The 18,698-nt window shown below is 46.7% G+C and overlaps 2 protein-coding genes across 4 annotated transcripts in view; one reads left to right on the forward strand and one right to left on the reverse strand.

The window, feature by feature from the left end:
- The window catches only part of LOC115311041 (histone-lysine N-methyltransferase PRDM9-like), a 56,841-nt gene extending 38,170 nt beyond the window's left edge, over positions 1–18,671 (reverse strand). The window contains exons 1-8 of one of the 3 annotated variants that reach the window (XM_040213766.1): positions 18,608–18,627; positions 18,243–18,248; positions 12,560–12,631; positions 11,348–11,403; positions 10,564–10,675; positions 9,853–9,954; positions 9,637–9,713; positions 7,869–8,112 (exon numbers count right to left, since the gene is read on the reverse strand). In XM_040213766.1, the coding sequence (XP_040069700.1) occupies positions 7,869–8,112; positions 9,637–9,713; positions 9,853–9,954; positions 10,564–10,675; positions 11,348–11,403; positions 12,560–12,631; positions 18,243–18,248; positions 18,608–18,623 (685 nt within the window). In that variant the 5' untranslated portion in view covers positions 18,624–18,627. Of the gene's footprint in view, positions 1–1,830; positions 2,523–7,868; positions 8,113–9,636; positions 9,714–9,852; positions 9,955–10,563; positions 10,676–11,347; positions 11,404–12,559; positions 12,632–18,242 lie in introns of those variants that run through there. The other 2 variants (XM_040213765.3, XM_040213764.1) reach the window with 2 other exon arrangements.
- The window catches only part of LOC115318793 (gastrula zinc finger protein XlCGF17.1-like), a 57,203-nt gene that overhangs the window by 17,891 nt on the left and 20,614 nt on the right, over positions 1–18,698 (forward strand). The gene's annotated exons all lie outside the window — the stretch shown is intronic.

Here is an 18,698-nt window from a genome sequence, read left to right on the forward strand (position 1 = left end):
AGTTCATTTATGATAGTGATCTAGGGTTTCTGTTTGACACTCGAGCATATGAGTTATTACTGTTTCTAGAAAAATAATACATAGAGCATTAAAGGAACACAGTCGTCTTAAATAAGGCTCTAGTCAGAGAAGGTTTCATTTACAGTGGGTATTCAAAAATGGCTGAAAAGTGTATCCTAGCGTAGTGGAATAATCTTCTCTCCCCTCTTCATTTTACACTCGGTAGTTTGTTTAGCCTGTAAATATAATTTTTTAATGCCAGCAAAACCAGCATATCCGCTGACACGTCTACCAATAAAGATGCGTCCCGCAAGTTTAATGGACCTACCAAACTCAAGCATATAATATTATAAATTACAAAAGCAGCCAACCAACAATACTATAAAGGACTACACTCGCGCTTTAAACTCGACACAGTTTTTTTAGCGGCGTAGGAACCAGAGTCACGTCGAAGTTCGCCGATCTTTCGATCGACAGCTGCACGGAAACTATCGGGACTACCATATTGATTCAAATATACATAGACTCGTGTTCCCTTCTCTCTTTATCTGTTTTCTTTAATTGGAGATGAACTTACAATGAGGACAAAGAAGTTCGCCCCGTAACCACCCTGACCATAATGTGCCTGCCTATCGAGCTAAGCCAGGCGCTTCCCCGTGTCACCCGCTGCTCCTAGCACTCCGGTGCAAAGCGGTGAAGCTCCACGGGTGCACGCAGGTGAGAGCCGCAAGTACCCACGGTATAATCAAGCGACCTTATCAGGAGTGCAAGACCCTGGTTTCCCTTCATGTAGTATGCAAAAGGTTTCTCGGGGACTCTTAGTTCCTGACATCGACAACATCGTCTGAAACTTTAGTCCATGGCGGCGATCAACCCGCCTGCGCATCAACCGGCCAGAGCGCTTGATGCCCAGCGTCAGCGTCTCTGGCCGGTTGATTCGCAGCATCGAAGCGCGACATCCTGGCATTCGCCATGTCCTTGTACGTGTTCTTTCATCGTCTAAACCAATCAATGTCGCGTGGCTTGCGCTGTTAGCGTGCGTGTCTGTGGTTATATGTGTTCGAGTCTTCGGCTTTATTCTGATCTAAGACAAAACAAACTATACTGCGAGTAGAGAGGCTGTGAAGTTCGTATTTGCACAATATTTCTTTCCTTCTACTTCTCTGAATATTAGGGTCGACCAATATATATATATATATATATTTTCTTTAAGCCTTTCTCGGGGCAGGTTTGGCGCAATTGTTAACAAAAATGGCATTTTGGCGCAAGATGTAGCAGACTTCCCTTTATGGAGCAATCTGGCGCAAATGACGCAGCATTTTTATCCTTGCATATCTCATGACCAAACGCCAGGCGGGTTCGGACGCGAGCAAACCCTTTCTTAGAACTCGCGAGGCGAGTCAGACCGCCGTCCCTGATGTGGACAGCGCCGACGATCATTCCGCCAGACGTGGTCTAACGTTGCCCATCCAACCACCGCACTCTCCGATAGTCGTCCCGGCCCGAAACGCACGTTCCGGTTCTCTCAGCTAAAAACGCGCGTTTTCAGCCTCGCATCGCAAAGTATACGGCCGACTTTCGAAGTCGCCCACCACCGCGGGAACTGTTCGTCAACGCTTTCGTAGACCATCCAAGTCCCTCTCGTCCTAACGGCCCACAGCACAGCCTTCGTCGACCCTTACACCCACGGTTCGGGAAAGTCACCCTTTTGGACGATACGCTCGTGGGGAACAGTAAGCCGAGGCCAATTCTATGTACAATGTATTTATTAAAAAGCAAAAGAAGAACTCGCCGGTGTCACCCTTGTCTTCGGGTTTCCCCAGTGTCGTTAGGACCCGGTGCCCCTCCCCCCTCCCCCATCACGGAGTCCATCTACCGCTCCAGGTCGTCGGAGGAGTGCTGCTTCCTCATGTGGCTTCTGAGTTCATATGGGAGCAGGAACCCTCTGCCGCAGTCCCCGCACTTGTGGGGATACTCTTTCGAGTGCACCAGGATCACGTGCCTCTTCAAGTGGCTTAAATCAGAGGTCCTGTAGGAGCACAGGTGGCAGGCATAGGGCTTCTCGCCGGAGTGGGTTCGCCTGTGCCTTGCGAGGTCACCTCTCTTAACGAATCCTCTCGCACACTCTGGGCAGACGTGGGGCCGCTCTCCGCTGTGCGTTTTTTCGTGCATCCTCAGGTGTCCCAGCCGGGCGAACTTCTGCCCGCACTCGGCGCACTCGTGAGGCCGCTCGCCCGTGTGCACATTCTGGTGCGTGGTCAAGTGGCCCTGCTGCGTGAAAGCCTTGCCGCAGGTGCCGCACTTGAAGGGCCTCTCTCCCGTGTGGGTGCGCTGGTGCCTGACTAGGTCTGGTTTCTTATCGCTGGAGTAGGGACAGTGACCGCATCGGTGCCTGCCCCCTCTCCTCTCGTGCACCGTCTTCCGGTGTCCCTGGAGGTGCTCGAGGGAAGCGAAGACGCTGTCGCAGTCCCCACACGCGAAGGTCTGCACTGGCCCCTCAAGGGACGGCCCCTCTTCTTGGTCTGCACATGGACGAGCAAGGCAAGGGGGGCAGAGAGTTAGGAGACACTACCGTAAAATCCCGAGATACCCCTCCCCCGAAAGGTGACCCGCCCCCCCATTTTCGGATGGATTTGTTATTTTCTTCTAAAGGGGGAGGGGGGGGGGGGGGTTCAACGATTTTAAGAAATGAAGAATATGCATCTCGTAATTTTTACGTTGTTTATCATGTCCCGGAGGTCACAGAAAACACCTCCTTCATTAAAAAATGTCGCTATTCCGCTGCATGATCACAAAGCAAAAGTCGAGCTGTTCCCCCCACCTGCAGCAACGAGGGGCAGCCGAAGGAACTACAGCGAAAAGATGACATGACCTCACTTGGCTCTAAGCTGCAGCATAACGCCCGCTAATGTCAGCAGAGAGAGAGAGAGAGGAAGCGTCCTCCGAAAGAGCACAGGGGAAGCTACACTGCACGCCGAATTACGTCACAAGGAGGGGGACCAGGTGAGACCGAAGACTGGGAGTGAGTTGAGGGGTGCCAAAATTGGAAATACTGATTTTTTCTTATTTTTTTTTTTACATAACAACTATTGACACGCAGTCGAAATTGGTTTTCTGTTCTTTACTTTAGGATTGTCAGAGGGCAACTTCCACAAGTGTTTGACCGAAGTCCGGAAATCGCTGCACCCCCCCAAAACCCCCTTTAAAACACCGAAAGATAGCCCACGCTTACTAATCGTAGCGTTCGGATCAATGATGCCCTTGGCGTAAATGCGCCCGGTTAGCTAGGGCGGGATATAAAAGCGAACATTTCTGACTGGGAAGTACAGTCATCTCTGTTTCATTGCCCCCTCGCCGGGATAACATGTCTGATAGACACAATATCTAAAAATAGCATTTTTGTTTTCAACTTTTATGGACTGCACACCGACAGGTAGACCACTCCTCATTTTCATACAATTTTTTATCTATTCTAGGTGGACTAGATCTCAGGAGAGTACCGTACCTTCAAATCCCTATTTAAAAAAAAAAAACTTTTTTTTTTATTTTTACATAACAACTATTGACACGCAGTCGAAATTGGTTTTCTGTTCTTTATTTTAGGATTGTCAGAGGGCAACTTGCACAAGTGTTTGACCGAAGTCCGGAAATCGCTGCACCCCCCCTCCCCTTTAAAACACCGAAAGATAGCCCACGCTTACTAATCGTAGCGTTCGGATCAATGATGCCCTTGGCGTAAATGCCTCGGTTAGCTAGGGCGGGATATAAAAGCGAACATTTCTGACTGGGAAGTACAGTCATCTCTGTTTCATTGCCCCCTCGCCGGGATAACATGTCTGATAGACACAATATCTAAAAATAGCATTTGTGTTTTCAACTTTTATGGACTGCACACCGACAGGTAGACCACTCCTCATTTTCATACAATTTTTTATCTATTCTAGGTGGACTTGATCTCAGGAGAGTACCGTACCTTCAAATCCCTATTTAAAAAAAAAAAACTTTTTTTTTTATTTTTACATAACAACTATTGACACGCAGTCGAAATTGGTTTTCTGTTCTTTATTTTAGGATTGTCAGAGGGCAACTTGCACAAGTGTTTGACCGAAGTCCGGAAATCGCTGCACCCCCCCTCCCCTTTAAAACACCGAAAGATAGCCCACGCTTACTAATCGTAGCCTTCGGATCAATGATGCCCTTGGCGTAAATGCCTCGGTTAGCTAGGGCGGGATATAAAAGCGAACATTTCTGACTGGGAAGTACAGTCATCTCTGTTTCATTGCCCCCTCGCCGGGATAACATGTCTGATAGACACAATATCTAAAAATAGCATTTTTGTTTTCAACTTTTATGGACTGCACACCGACAGGTAGACCACTCCTCATTTTCATACAATTTTTTATCTATTCTAGGTGGACTAGATCTCAGGAGAGTACCGTACCTTCAAATCCCTATTTAAAAAAAAAAAACTTTTTTTTTTATTTTTACATAACAACTATTGACACGCAGTCGAAATTGGTTTTCTGTTCTTTATTTTAGGATTGTCAGAGGGCAACTTGCACAAGTGTTTGACCGAAGTCCGGAAATCGCTGCACCCCCCCTCACCTTTAAAACACCGAAAGATAGCCCACGCTTACTAATCGTAGCGTTCGGATCAATGATGCCCTTGGCGTAAATGCCTCGGTTAGCTAGGGCGGGATATAAAAGCGAACATTTCTGACTGGGAAGTACAGTCATCTCTGTTTCATTGCCCCCTCGCCGGGATAACATGTCTGATAGACACAATATCTAAAAATAGCATTTTTGTTTTCAACTTTTATGGACTGCACACCGACAGGTAGACCACTCCTCATTTTCATACAATTTTTTATCTATTCTAGGTGGACTTGATCTCAGGAGAGTACCGTACCTTCAAATCCCTATTTAAAAAAAAAAAACTTTTTTTTTTATTTTTACATAACAACTATTGACACGCAGTCGAAATTGGTTTTCTGTTCTTTATTTTAGGATTGTCAGAGGGCAACTTGCACAAGTGTTTGACCGAAGTCCGGAAATCGCTGCACCCCCCCTCCCCTTTAAAACACCGAAAGATAGCCCACGCTTACTAATCGTAGCCTTCGGATCAATGATGCCCTTGGCGTAAATGCCTCGGTTAGCTAGGGCAGGATATAAAAGCGAACATTTCTGACTGGGAAGTACAGTCATCTCTGTTTCATTGCCCCCTCGCCGGGATAACATGTTTGATACACACATTATCTAAAAATAGCATTTGTGTTTTCAACTTTTATGGACTGCACACCGACAGGTAGACCACTCCTCATTTTCATACAATTTTTTATCTATTCTAGGTGGACTAGATCTCAGGAGAGTACCGTACCTTCAAATCCCTATTTAAAAAAAAAACTTTTTTTTTTTATTTTTACATAACAACTATTGACACGCAGTCAAAATTGGTTTTCTGTTCTTTATTTTAGGATTGTCAGAGGGCAACTTGCACAAGTGTTTGACCGAAGTCCGGAAATCGCTGCACCCCCCCTCACCTTTAAAACACCGAAAGATAGCCCACGCTTACTAATCGTAGCCTTCGGATCAATGATGCCCTTGGCGTAAATGCCTCGGTTAGCTAGGGCGGGATATAAAAGCGAACATTTCTGACTGGGAAGTACAGTCATCTCTGTTTCATTGCCCCCTCGCCGGGATAACATGTCTGATAGACACATTATCTAAAAATAGCATTTGTGTTTTCAACTTTTATGGACTGCACACCGACAGGTAGACCACTCCTCATTTTCATACAATTTTTTATCTATTCTAGGTGGACTAGATCTCAGGAGAGTACCGTACCTTCAAATCCCTATTTAAAAAAAAAACTTTTTTTTTTATTTTTACATAACAACTATTGACACGCAGTCGAAATTGGTTTTCTGTTCTTTATTTTAGGATTGTCAGAGGGCAACTTGCACAAGTGTTTGACCGAAGTCCGGAAATCGCTGCACCCCCCCTCCCCTTTAAAACACCGAAAGATAGCCCACGCTTACTAATCGTAGCCTTCGGATCAATGATGCCCTTGGCGTAAATGCCTCGGTTAGCTAGGGCAGGATATAAAAGCGAACATTTCTGACTGGGAAGTACAGTCATCTCTGTTTCATTGCCCCCTCGCCGGGATAACATGTCTGATAGACACATTATCTAAAAATAGCATTTTTGTTTTCAACTTTTATGGACTGCACACCGACAGGTAGACCACTCCTCATTTTCATACAATTTTTTATCTATTCTAGGTGGACTAGATCTCAGGAGAGTACCGTACCTTCAAATCCCTATTTAAAAAAAAAACTTTTTTTTTTATTTTTACATAACAACTATTGACACGCAGTCGAAATTGGTTTTCTGTTCTTTATTTTAGGATTGTCAGAGGGCAACTTGCACAAGTGTTTGACCGAAGTCCGGAAATCGCTGCACCCCCCCTCCCCTTTAAAACACCGAAAGATAGCCCACGCTTACTAATCGTAGCCTTCGGATCAATGATGCCCTTGGCGTAAATGCCTCGGTTAGCTAGGGCGGGATATAAAAGCGAACATTTTTGACTGGGAAGTACAGTCATCTTTGTTTCATTGCTCCCTCGCCGGGATAACATATCTGATAGACACATTATCTAAAAATAGCATTTGTGTTTTCAACTTTTATGGACTGCACACCGACAGGTAGACCACTCCTCATTTTCATACAATTTTTTATCTATTCTAGGTGGACTATATCTCAGGAGAGTACCGTACCTTCAAATCCCAATTTAAAAAAAAAACTTTTTTTTTTATTTTTACATAACAACTATTGACACGCAGTCGAAATTGGTTTTCTGTTCTTTATTTTAGGATTGTCAGAGGGCAACTTGCACAAGTGTTTGACCGAAGTCCGGAAATCGCTGCACCCCCCCTCCCCTTTAAAACACCGAAAGATAGCCCACGCTTACTAATCGTAGCCTTCGGATCAATGATGCCCTTGGCGTAAATGCCTCGGTTAGCTAGGGCAGGATATAAAAGCGAACATTTTTGACTGGGAAGTACAGTCATCTTTGTTTCATTGCTCCCTCGCCGGGATAACATATCTGATAGACACATTATCTAAAAATAGCATTTGTGTTTTCAACTTTTATGGACTGCACACCGACAGGTAGACCACTCCTCATTTTCATACAATTTTTTATCTATTCTAGGTGGACTATATCTCAGGAGAGTACCGTACCTTCAAATCCCAATTTAAAAAAAAAACTTTTTTTTTTATTTTTACATAACAACTATTGACACGCAGTCGAAATTGGTTTTCTGTTCTTTATTTTAGGATTGTCAGAGGGCAACTTGCACAAGTGTTTGACCGAAGTCCGGAAATCGCTGCACCCCCCCTCCCCTTTAAAACACCGAAAGATAGCCCACGCTTACTAATCGTAGCCTTCGGATCAATGATGCCCTTGGCGTAAATGCCTCGGTTAGCTAGGGCAGGATATAAAAGCGAACATTTCTGACTGGGAAGTACAGTCATCTCTGTTTCATTGCCCCCTCGCCGGGATAACATGTCTGATAGACACATTATCTAAAAATAGCATTTTTGTTTTCAACTTTTATGGACTGCACACCGACAGGTAGACCACTCCTCATTTTCATACAATTTTTTATCTATTCTAGGTGGACTATATCTCAGGAGAGTACCGTACCTTCAAATCCCAATTTAAAAAAAAAAAAAAAAAAAAATACTTTTTTTTTATTTTTATGCATTGTGATTTTACAACAAATAGTGCACTCCTGACAATTTTTATCGCAATGACAAACTTCGAAACTCAGCGTATCCTTGCCCATCCGATGTCCCCCACTCACGCTTCTTCTGGGCTCCGTCCTTGGCTTCGACGAGTCCTAGCTCGGCGCCAAACTCGTCCCCGTACCAGACGAGCAGCTCGGTCCCCGGCGCTATCTTGGCCTTTGTCTGGTAGTAGACGCCTCCCCTGTGCTGGAAAGCCACGAGGTTCTGGCTCTTCTCGCTCGGGGCGCAGTTGACGTAGCGCATCCAGTTGGACTCCGACAGGGGCCGGGCGTCCACAAGGTAGCCGCCCCGGCCACGCACCTGGATCCGGGCACGTGCACGCGGTGACGCATCAGTTTTGCACCCGCCTCAAACATTTCTAGGAGATTGTTTTGGCAACTAAATCAGATTATCATTGATTTAGTGTTTACTTGGAGATACATTTCTTGAACTTCGAGTTCTTATGCTATAACTGAGGTACTGACGAGAACAAAAAAACATACTTGTAAGTTCCGTAATTTTGGATGCGCTCATCTGGGAATGGGTATCTCTGAATTGTCGGCTTTTCGTGCTATCTGTGCGAGTGCAACCTGAAGGTGATGCGTGCTGCTTGTACCTTGTTGCTAGTAAAAAAGTATTTTTAGGTTGCCGCACCGCCAGAGCACAAAGTATTAGCGTGTTCTCTAGCGCTCTAAACTTGTTCCTGTAACACCCTTAGGATGTTATCCTTGAGACCAGCTACACCCATAAGTGTGTATGGTATTCCATAGTGTGTACCCCGACAATTCCATCCTCCCTTTCAGGTTCAGACCCTTCGAGTTTACGCATGCTCACGCAGCCCACAGGGAGCACTGCACCTTCCAGGTGTATCCGTTGCCCCCGCCGGAGCCGGTGAAGCGCACGCCTTCGTAGGGCCCGTAGCACAGCCTGGCAGGGTGGGGCCTGAGGGTGAAGACCCCCTTCCCGGCCCCCTTGATGCAGGACCGGGCCAGCGTTAGACCCTCGGGCAGGGTCTTGTTCGCGCGCTGGGGGTCCCCCGGGGGAACCTGAATTAATCAGAGGGGACGGATATGACGTTGTAACGAATATATAAACAGAGCTCACGTCTTTAAGGACTTTATCAGCGAGGATGACAAAAACGAACGTGTATTTGTTTGTACTATTACTTATTTTCGAACGGGGCGACAAAACTTCGGTTTCAGTTGTGATTTTGTAAATCTAACAGAAAATATGTACTAAAACTAAATCTGTAAGCATTTCGGGCTGTGATTGCAAACCCGTGATATGTATAGGACGCTCGAGGATCGGATACTTCCTGACACATCCAGCTACGCTAAAACTAGGAGACTTGCAGGCGGGAATACCACTTTTGGTATGGTTCACTTCAATGACACTGACAGAATATTATGGTAGCAGATAATTAGACTTTTTTATGGTTTCCATCGAGGGTTTTCTGGATATCCTCCAATGTAATCACTAAAATATAGACGCTCGATTCTTGAAGTGTATTGTCTCCAATGTACACTCTGGATAACGACTTAATAGTATAGTACACCAGAGTTCGCAGATTCTTATCATTGGATGTCCAGTCTGGTGCTGGAGCAACCGAAACCCGCGTGTATACTTTCCCGGGTAGCACGCGGAATTCAAGGGAGGTTATCGACGTACACAGGTAACGCCCGGACCCGAAAGTGAAAACTCGATCACGCCATGAAGTCCCTCTTGTCCCAACACAGATGGCTTCCACCGTCTCTTCCCAGCTTCCCCGCTCTCCTGCCATTTCAAAAGCCCACAATGCCTCCCCGATGCGCGCCAGACAACGAGGAGGTCGTGTAAATTTCTCACCGGTGTGTCCTTGACGAACTCGAGGGGTCCGTGGACGGGACAGTCGCCGTGCCGGTCTTCGCCGCACTCCAGGCAGTCTGCACAACGGACAACAGTGAACAACCCACTTCTGTAGCCCCATTATAATTAATTAAGCTTTTGAAGTTAGCATGGGGTGTCACTGAGGGAAGGGAGAAGGTCTCTTGTCCGAGTAGTTTCCGACTTCTGGACACTCACAGAAGAACTCGTCCTCGGAGGGAACTTCGCACTCGGCGTAGTTGACGGACTTGCGGCTCCGCTTCGGGTACCGCGTCTGGCTCGAGGTGCCCTCTCCGGGATCTGCGCACGTCACCGGACGAAGAAAAGTCACCCCTTACCAAATGAACCGTTCATCCGATGCCCTGATGCCTTGGGTCCAGTGGCGTCACTATGGTCAGCGGCACTCGGGGCGGTCCGCCTCCCCCTCCCCCTCCCGAATTTCTGAATTCCGATATGACTCGTGCCCGAAAAGAGGTTCCGCATCGAACAATAATTCATGCACGCCGCATAACCCGTGAATTCCGGGTTTATATGCCCACCCCTGCCCGTTTTGATCTGGATGAGCATCGGTCCTGCAGGCGGTCGTCTATCACTAAGGCCCGATGCACGCGTCAAGGATCCCGACCGAGCAGTGCTATCGAACTCGGTAAATTTGTCACCTACAGCGGACATACGAGTTGCACATTGGGGCCGACTAACTTTACGCTGCCTAAAAATACACACAGCGCTCTCCCATGGCTTCCACTTTGCTAGTCCTCGTCAGGTTGGTTTCCTCAAATCTTGTAATGATGGCAATTTAACATTCAGGGAAATTGACACTTCCCGTCATTGACGAAGAAGCGATGACAATAACGGTGACGACATTCATAGTGAATACTCCCGCGTCAAGCAGTAAACGGGTCCCCGTACCGTATTCCTCCTCCCGCTTCTCCTGCGCAGCGGAGAGCGGCTTCACGCCGGACCTCGAAGCCAGGCGGGAACTTCCTCGCTGCAGGGGCGTCGCTGCTCCCGCCACGGCGCTCTGAAAGGGCGGAGCACGTGACGTCGGGCATGACGTCAACTGACGTCATAGTCATGGATTTTGCTCGATCAGTGCAGTGCACCTACGACCGAATGCTAAATGCATGTAGCGAAGCGATATGGGCTTCTTACCACGCTCCATTACTTCAGAATGTAGAAGTATGCGGTTTAAAAGTGTAGCCTCACTGTTTTTTTATTTGTTTTTTGTTATATGCGACATTGGATAATTGAAACTTCAGCAGGTGTGCAGGCCAGCTAATTGAATACTGACACGCTAACCCATAAGCGGGGGAAAAGCGGGACGGACAACACAAAGCTGAAGCTTTCATTTGTCCGTCCCGTTTTTGCTCCGCTCCTGTGGCACCGTGGTCGTGAGTTTATTGTTGAAATAAAAGCTTTGTCTAGGTGGCTTATCATCCGCCCCTCGATTAAAAGGTTTCAGCCACAATCGTCCACCCATTCACCCAACTGACTGATACAGAAAACGTGTCGCCAAAGCGGACATTAAACTACGTCACACGGAGCCGCCGTGGCGCAAGGCCGTGATTCTAAAGTTTCCGCGTCATCGAAATGAGGCCAACGCGGCACAGCTTCGGTCGAACGCTAAGGCAGCCCTTCCGTCCGATACCCCTGCCCTGCCTTGGCCTCCATTCGGTGACGTCATGACACCAACCTTGGGGGGCCTGTTCTCTTTCCCGGATGATCCTGCGGCGGCACTGGTCGAGGCCTCTGTAAGACGAATCGAACACATTTCGTCTGATTATGCCGATGACGCTGAAATCTTCGGCGTTTACAAAAGAGAAGCGAGATACGTGGAACTCGTTTAAGAAAAAAGAGAGAAAAGATGCGTTTGCTCCCCTTTTTTTCTTTTTTTGTATTTCTTATGACTTGTATATTGTTCATCCGCGTATCTCATTTATAAGTTATAAATATAAGGTTCGGTGTTTTCAAATATATCCGAAAAAATGGGGAAAGAAAAAAAAAACACTAGCCGGTAGAATTTTCGTTAATGCGGATTTATCCGAAAATTTGTTATGTAGGATCCTGACGACAAATAAAAAAAAAGAAAAAAGAAAGGATGGTATTTCAAAAAAAAAAAAAAAAAATCTTGGTAGGAGGGAGTACAGGGTAAGTGGTCCCGAGGCCATTTCAGTTTTCTTTTAAATCTCAGACTGCTGACCAAAGGTGGTTTACCTTTTATGTCGTCAGGGTTCGTTCAGGACAATAACAGTAAAAGCTATGAACCTCTATATTCTATGGGAGGAGAAGGTGACAAGTGAAGTTTCTATGCTTCCGACCACGTCCGAGAGTTTTGTGACTTTAAACCTTTCTTCAGGCAACACGTGTGTCCAAGTTTTGTCGTGGAACAGTTAGTAGTCTCAACGTAAAGAGCACTAACGATATCTAAGCTTAAGAAATATCGTTCGATGCGGTCGAGTTTTTATAAATTGTGCGTACATTGTTGTCCGGATATTACCTATTTTTAATGACGAATTTGAGAAAATTGGGAGTACAGCAATATAGAATTTCGAATTTCGGAGAATTGGAGATATGGAAAACGTAAATTTCGAAAAACCGCGATTTTATGGCAAAAAATGAATTCCGAAAAACAAAAAAAAAAAAAACGATCCGGGTTTTAGAATAAACTCCGAAAACACGAAACCCTTTTTGTTAGTAAGGAAAATACTTAGTCGGGACTTCAAAGCGACAAGCTTGTTGAAATTATTTTTCGTGGATGCTTGAAATGTGTATATATCCAAGAAATTATGTACGCCTTTTTTTTTTTTTCTTTTTTTTTTCTCTGATACAGCAGTGTGTTGTGTGAGTTTTTCGACCCGTTCTGGACTTCTCGTTCTGCCTGACATTTCCCGTTTTTCGAACTTACGCTTCGTCCCTGCCAATCCAGGTCTTGAAGAGGGCTTCGGCTTGATGAAGTCGGGCACCGGTGGAGTGCAGCCTGTGGAAGAACCTCATTCAAGTTCATCACACTGCCATCGCTTCTTCGAGTGCAAGGGGAATCTAAGGCAGCGACTGAACTCGGCAATCCTTTGTTGCCAGTTTCATGGAGCCCAGACATTTGATACAAACACATTTTCTGTGAGGAAAGTGCTGCGTCATTTGGGCCAAATTGGGCGATGAGAGGAAGTCTGCTAGATTTAGCGCCGCAATGACATTTTTGCTAAGACTTGCGCCGCACTTGCGCTGAGGTGGGAAATGCAAAAGATAAGAATATATTATTATTGGTGGGCCACGATATTCAAAGACGCGAGAGGAAAGGTAAGTGGTACAAATATATATGTAGGAATAACAAAGGAGATACAGGCGAGCTGGTGAACTTTACACATGGCGAACACCTAAGACTTGGAACAAAAAGTGGACGGCACACAAGCCCAATCTTTTTTTCAGTCTCGGGTATACAAAAAGCTAGGCAGGCTCTTTATGCCTTTCATTTTATTTTTTTCAACCTTAACAGATTTGTTAAAAAAAAGAAACAAAAACGTGAATACAACAATTACGCAATTTGCGCAGGTGAGTTTTACAGACAGTGGGCATAAGGAGGCTAATAGTAACGATCAGTCGGCTGATTGAGCGAAATGTGTTGACTTTTTCATTGGTGAACATGGACATATGGTTCCAATTGGAAACTTGCTGAGCGTCATTGAAAGCTACGACATCAGTAATTTGTAGAAAGACCTCGAACGTGTGAGAAGCTCAGTAGTGCTCTAAAGTTACCGCTCGTGTAGCAGGTACAAGGCTAGGGCTTTATGGTAAGAGACGGAAAAATCGCGAGGGTGCCTTATCGCACAGGTAGCCTCGCTCTGCTGCACGACTGGTAGCTTTAGCGCACGCTTCTCACTCACTCAGTCTTTTTTCTAGAGCGCAGCTCTTAAGCTCCCGTTTCCGGCTTGAGCAGCGTCAGCGTAACCGCGCGGTGCATTATGGGACGCGTGACGTCACTGGTGACGTCATCAGTGACGCCACTGATGACGCCATCGTGATCTGCATCGTCATCGTTCTGATGACATCATCAGTGACGTCACTGATGACGGCATCCGCATCGTCATCGTCCCTGATGACGTCATCAGTGACGTCACTGACGACATCATCGGCATCGGCATCGTCACGTGACCTCATAGGGGTCACGTAACCCCTTGAGGTCACGCGACCCTCGTGAGACGACGGCGACGCCGCTCGGAGGGTGGAGCAGCAGACAGGTTGAGGAGGTGAGGACGAGGGAAGAAGGATATACCTTATCATCAGTACCCTCCTCCTCCTCCTCCTCCTCAAGAGCTGCGCTCTAATCCGGCGGTACAGGAATGTGTAAACGGCTTTCATTTTTTTAATTAGTGATTTAGTTGGTTTCGATGACGTTCAGCAACTTTCTAATTGAAACCATATGAATAGTTTCTCTAATTAAAAATTTATGACCAAATTTTACTTAATTAATCAAAGATTGTTACGGTTAGCCCCATAAACTATGTCCTCCAGGCCTTATTACTCACCTGCACAAACCGCATAAGTGTAGTTTTCACGGCTTCTTTCTAAACATTTCATAAGCATTAAAAATGAAAGACGTTTTCAACACCCTGTAAAGCGCGAGACACATACGCGATAAAAATCCATCCGATCGGACGTCCAATCCAGCAATACGACTGCCTGATCCGAAAAGTTTGGTCGCTTCAGACGTCGGATCGGCGATCCGGCGTGCGTCCAGCATGCCAGATAGTTTCGCACGGCGGACGGAGTGTCGGAAGCGCCCAGCCAATGGCAGCGCAGCTAGCGCGAACGTCATGATGACGTACTGGGTTTGGCGGGACGAACACGATAGCAGGACGGGCGAGGGGAAGCCCGACGCGTGAATCCCGCTGACCCATCCGAGAAAGATGACCGCAGCAAAGAATGCACGCACTAGCGAGAACGAGCTCGTAATTTCACTCGTGCGAGCTAACCGTCAATCTGGGACCAGAGATTTCCTGGGCGGAGCCGAAAGGATCGTCGCGTCGTATTCAAGGTCGAAAGCACGTGTCTCAAACTGTTGCGTGCGACAATTCGGAGCGGCGTAGGGACTGTCGGGTCGGAAGATTGTGCCGTCCATGTGTCTCGCGCTTAACACCGAATTAGAGCGCAGCTCTTGAGGAAGAGGAGGAAAGGGTACTGAGGAAAGGGTATATACCTTTCCTCCTCATCCTCCCTGCTACTCCTCCTCCCCTCCTCTTGTTCGTCCTCCTCCTAACATCCTTCAAGCTCCTCCCCTTATCTCATCCTCCTCCCCCTCTCCTTCTTCTCATCCCTCCTCCTCCCATCATCCCTTCTCTGCCCTCCTCCTCCACCTCCACTCCCCTTCGTCATCCTCCCCCTCCTCCCCCCCCCCGCGCGTTGCATCACGGGAAATGTCCCATGATGCACCGCGCGGGACCCTCGTGACTTTACTCGACGTCCCGAGGGTCTTGCGCGGTGCATTGTGGGACATTTCCCATGACGCAACGCGCGGTTACGCCGACGGCGACGCCACTCAAGTCGGAAATGGGCGCCTAAGAGCTGCGCTCTGAAAAAAATCCATATCGTATATGTATGTTACAGCGTCTCTACTTACCGCATATTTGTCTCATCTTAGGTCACAGCAGAGTTCGAAAACTCGACCACATACAACCGCACATACTAAAAGCGCTAGTCATGGGACACTCACTGGTGAATAGCAAGACGGTGGTGTGTGTCTCCTTCCTGTTTCCGTGTCTCCTGTTTTAATTATGTTGCTTACCACGCACTGCACTTTATTGGTATTACCCATGAAAAAACGTGTGCAGACGAATACCACGATGTCGCGCTTTGATGCTGTTTGATGTGTCCGCTTGGTTCGTAGCGTCGGCTTGCGTTTTAAGACGAAACGAAGTATAAAGGTTGCTCGTGAACTGTGCTGGCCGGTTGATGCGCTGGACGGTTGATCGCCGATAGCGTCTAAATTTCCAGACGATGTCGGCAATGTCAAAAGCTAAAAGTCGCGAAAAAAAAAAGTGCGATGGCGGCTACTGTGATCAGCCAGAACCAGGTTCCTGCACTCCTGGCTAGACCACTTGAAGGGGCTGTGCAGAGACATTCGCTTGTAATAATTTTCACTTTACACGAGCTTACTGGCACTAGTGGGTCACAGCTGTATACTCACACGCAACGAATGACCAAGAAACTCCTTTGTTGCGGTGTATTTTCAAGGACAAATGCGAGCGTTTTCTCTCAATATCTCCTTCGGAAAACTTGACGACGCAGCTGACGTGTCGCAGTACCCTCCAGTGTTGGCATTTCAATGTGGCTCATAGATTGGACTCATGCATTGAGGGAGCACTCAATTTGGGCTCGTGATATTCAACAGCTGATTCTACAAGCATTCGGGTATTGCCCCGTGTCCAATCGCTGCAATGACGACGATAGACGAATTACAACAACGTCTGGAACTCAGTGCGTGTCCTGTGCTTCGCCAACCCCAGCGCGTGGCTGTGATCAACACTAGCGGCATATAATCGGTTCCAGATCACGTAGGCCGCTTGTTCTGGCTGCGAGTTGCATAGGCAAACGTGCTCGTTTTTCTTTTAATTATTTTTTTTTCTGCGACTTCAGTTGCACGGGGTGAGAATCGAATGCGTCTCATAGGTCATTAACGTGAGGTATACGTTCTAAGCGGTACATAGATCGTTGCGTCGCCCCTTTAGTTATCATGTGTGGCACATAGCTCTGTGCCGTGGTTCCAGTGCACCACGGCACCTTGGGCAGCTTCCGTCAACCTTCAGCGCCTCTCACCAGCGCCTGCGTCGGTCTTCGCCGGTTTGCACCGGAGTGCTAGGAGCAGCGGCTGACACGGGGGAGCGCCTGGTTTGTCGTGACAGGCTCTGAACTTATGTTCGCTAGTTTTACAGGTCCACCTTTTTTGTCTTAAATCTCGGTAAACCCCTCATTATAAAAATATTTGCCGATAAAATTTAAGAAACACCAATGTATATTTCAATAGATACGGTAGTCAATGTAGTTCCTGTCTAACGAAATAGCGGCAAACTTTGACTTGACTCTGGCTCCAACGTCGCCAAAGAGCATTGTCAGTGTTAATGCACGAGTGTAGGTTTTCATAGTAGTTGTAGATGGTTGTTTCTTCAGTTTATGATATATTACACATCATTCCTGATAGCAGATAGGCTGGTATTTGCCGGAATTTTGCACAAATTATGTATATAGGCATAGTAACTACCCGTAAAAGAGAAAGGAAGAGTCTTTATCCCGATAAAATGTTGCACTATGATTCATTTTTAAATCCTGTTTTTAATACTCATTGTAAATGAAACTTACTGTGACCTCCGCCTTATTCTTAAGAAAAGGCCCTGTGAATTCCTTTTGTGCCCTACCTATTCTTATTAGAAAAAGGTAGGTAATATGCTTCAGCATCAAAGAGGAACCCTCAATCATTATCAAAGATAAACGCATTTAGCGATGGAGTCGCGTTTTCTTTTTTCAAGTGATGTGCTAACAGATGTTGGCATCTGCTCCAAAAGCGTCAGTGGCTGCTCCAAATCATGAATATTTTTCCTGCTACAAAAGGCCGACTGCCTAAAGCCACGCTGCCTGAAAGATGACGCAACCCCCACCCCCTTCTTTTTTTCCAGCAAAAAAAAATTTTTTTCGTCCAAATGTAGCGCGAGAGGTTCTAATCAGATACCCAAGTTTGAGAATTAATCATCTCGTTCAAACGCTATAAGTGATTTTCTGATAATTTCGATTGGAAAATGGCGCCCATTTTCGGTAACTGACGCCATTCAGCTCCATGTGTTCGAGAGCTCCACCGGCAGCCATTTTCCCGCTGTAAATTTCAGAAAATCACTATTAACTTTTGAATAAGATAACGGGGAGAGTTCTTAAACTTTGTCGTCTGGTTCAGACCACTAGCGCTATATTTGGGTGGAGAACGAACGCTCGTCGAGGCGTAGTTCGTTTTTCTGTTAAGAAAAAACAAAACAAAATTTGTATATTAAATGTCTATAATTTTGAGGGGCTATTGGAAAGAGGGGGGGGGGGGGGGCACTTTGTAGTGCCTGCAATATTTGGTTGTCGGGTGAAGAAACAGTGCGGATCGCAAGTTCGTCTGCTTCTTTTGCAGGGGTTGTGGTGACGTCAGAAAAACGCCGAGCTCTGATTGGCTCCGATTGAAGGACAGTGGGTAGACCTCAAAGCAAGCTGCCTCGAGGTCTACCCACTATCCTTCATTGAGAGCCAATCAGAGCTAGGCGTCGTTCTGAGGTCGCCGCAACTGCTGCCGAAGAAGCGACTTGCTCTTCGCATAAGCACAGACTTAACCTCACGAGAGTTTGCCGTTAGGGTTTGCCGTTGTCACTGCCGAGTATCTGCATTTCACAGCGGACCTCGGTGCTGAGGCTACAATATACCGGGGACCCGGTGTTCACGCCTGGTATCCTAATGTAACATATCGAATACTAATAAATACTTTTATGTCACAAATTATTCTTCGCAGCCATCCCTTTCCCCGAATTCGCAGACGCGCTTTTTTCAGAGGCTCAGCTGCCAACGCTCACCCATTCCTAGGAGAAGATCGTAGTTTTCCTTGAGATTTGTCATCCTTGATTTCACGTAGAATGACATGGTGTTCCATTCTTCATCCGAGAAGTATTTTCGGATGAGGCTGAAACGAGGCAGGTCTTCGGAAGACATTTTCGTGAGGGCGCAGTCGAGTGGCGGTCGCAGGGCGGGATTCCCAAGTGACGCTCAACTGTCGTCTGCTAAACTTCCCGCGCTTGCCGCCACTTTTTTTTCATCAACCAACAGAACGTACGTGATACTGCGCCGCGGAAAACTTAATAACGTTAACTTTTTTTAACGGTTTTCGTATTTCGTTGCATGTAAATTCTTGGTGAAACATTTATCGTTACATTTCTCGAACCTTTTCTCGCTCTCATCAGATGGCAGGGCAAGAGAACCGGAAATCGTACCGGAAATCAATTAGAAATCCCAGGCTCCCAGGCGGCAATGGC

The sequence above is a fragment of the Ixodes scapularis genome, unplaced genomic scaffold, assembly GCF_016920785.2.
Source record: "Ixodes scapularis isolate PalLabHiFi unplaced genomic scaffold, ASM1692078v2 PGA_scaffold4__175_contigs__length_147842914, whole genome shotgun sequence".
Taxonomy (NCBI): Eukaryota; Metazoa; Arthropoda; class Arachnida; order Ixodida; family Ixodidae; genus Ixodes; species Ixodes scapularis.